Source organism: Haliaeetus leucocephalus, unplaced genomic scaffold (genome assembly GCF_000737465.1).
Source record: "Haliaeetus leucocephalus isolate CR32 unplaced genomic scaffold, Haliaeetus_leucocephalus-4.0 Scaffold373, whole genome shotgun sequence".
NCBI lineage: Eukaryota > Metazoa > Chordata > Aves > Accipitriformes > Accipitridae > Haliaeetus > Haliaeetus leucocephalus.
In genome coordinates, this window is record NW_010972809.1 from 9,777,160 (window position 1) to 9,777,962 (window position 803).

General features: G+C 71.5%; 1 protein-coding gene across 1 annotated transcript in view; it reads left to right on the forward strand.

Moving 5' to 3' along the window:
• The first annotated feature begins 615 nt into the window (after nucleotides 1-615).
• The window catches only part of WRNIP1 (Werner helicase interacting protein 1), a 24,837-nt gene continuing 24,649 nt past the window's right edge, over nucleotides 616-803 (forward strand). The window contains exon 1 of the mRNA XM_010573293.1: nucleotides 616-803. This exon is cut by the window's right edge and continues 343 nt beyond it. Within this exon, the coding sequence (XP_010571595.1) occupies nucleotides 616-803 (188 nt within the window).

The window sequence follows — 803 nt, forward strand, 5'->3', positions numbered from 1 at the left end:
CAGCACTTCAGGCCATTTGAACAGGGCCGGTGCAGCCTTGCTCTTCTCCCACCCCTTCCCCAGGCTCGGCTGCACAACCCCACTGAGGCAGCGAGCCGGCCAGAAACCCGCACACCACAAAGCTGACGGGGACAACCCTACGCTGCCCTGGGAGACCGCAGAGATACTGCGCATCCCAGACAGGTTTTTCAACATCTTATGTCCAGGTAGGAAAAACAGTAGGACGGCTTACAGGCACAGCTACGGGCGGACGGCCCTCCGCCTCTGAGCCATTTGCCCCGCAACGCCCTGGGAGCGCGGGAGCAGAAGGTGGGCTCTCCTCAGGCCGCCATGTTGGTACCTGCCCACAGGGGCCTTCCCGCCCCTGCCGGAAGCCTCCGCGGCTCCAGGGCTGCTGAGGGCTCGGTGGGGACGCTGTCCCTTTCCTCCCCTGGAAGCCGGCGAGGCTCCCTGCGGGGAGGGACGACGGCGTCCGCCTCCCCCCGCTGCCGGGGCGGGGAGCGGGGCCGGGCGGACTACAGCTCCCGAAGGGCTGCGGGCACCGAGGTGCCGGCGGCCTCGCTTCCTGTCCCGGGCTCACCTCGCCTCACGGGCCGCCGGCGGCGGCGGGAGCCGATGGAGGGCGCCGAGGAGGAGCCGCTGGTGCAGTGCCCCGTGTGCCAGCGGGAGCTGCCGGCCGCGCACATCAACTCGCACCTGGACCGGTGCTTGGAGGCCGAGGAAGGCGAGGCGGAGCCGGGCTCGTCGCCCTCCTGCAAGCGGCCGCGCCTCGCCGCCGCCCCGCCCGGGATCCAGGCGGCGGG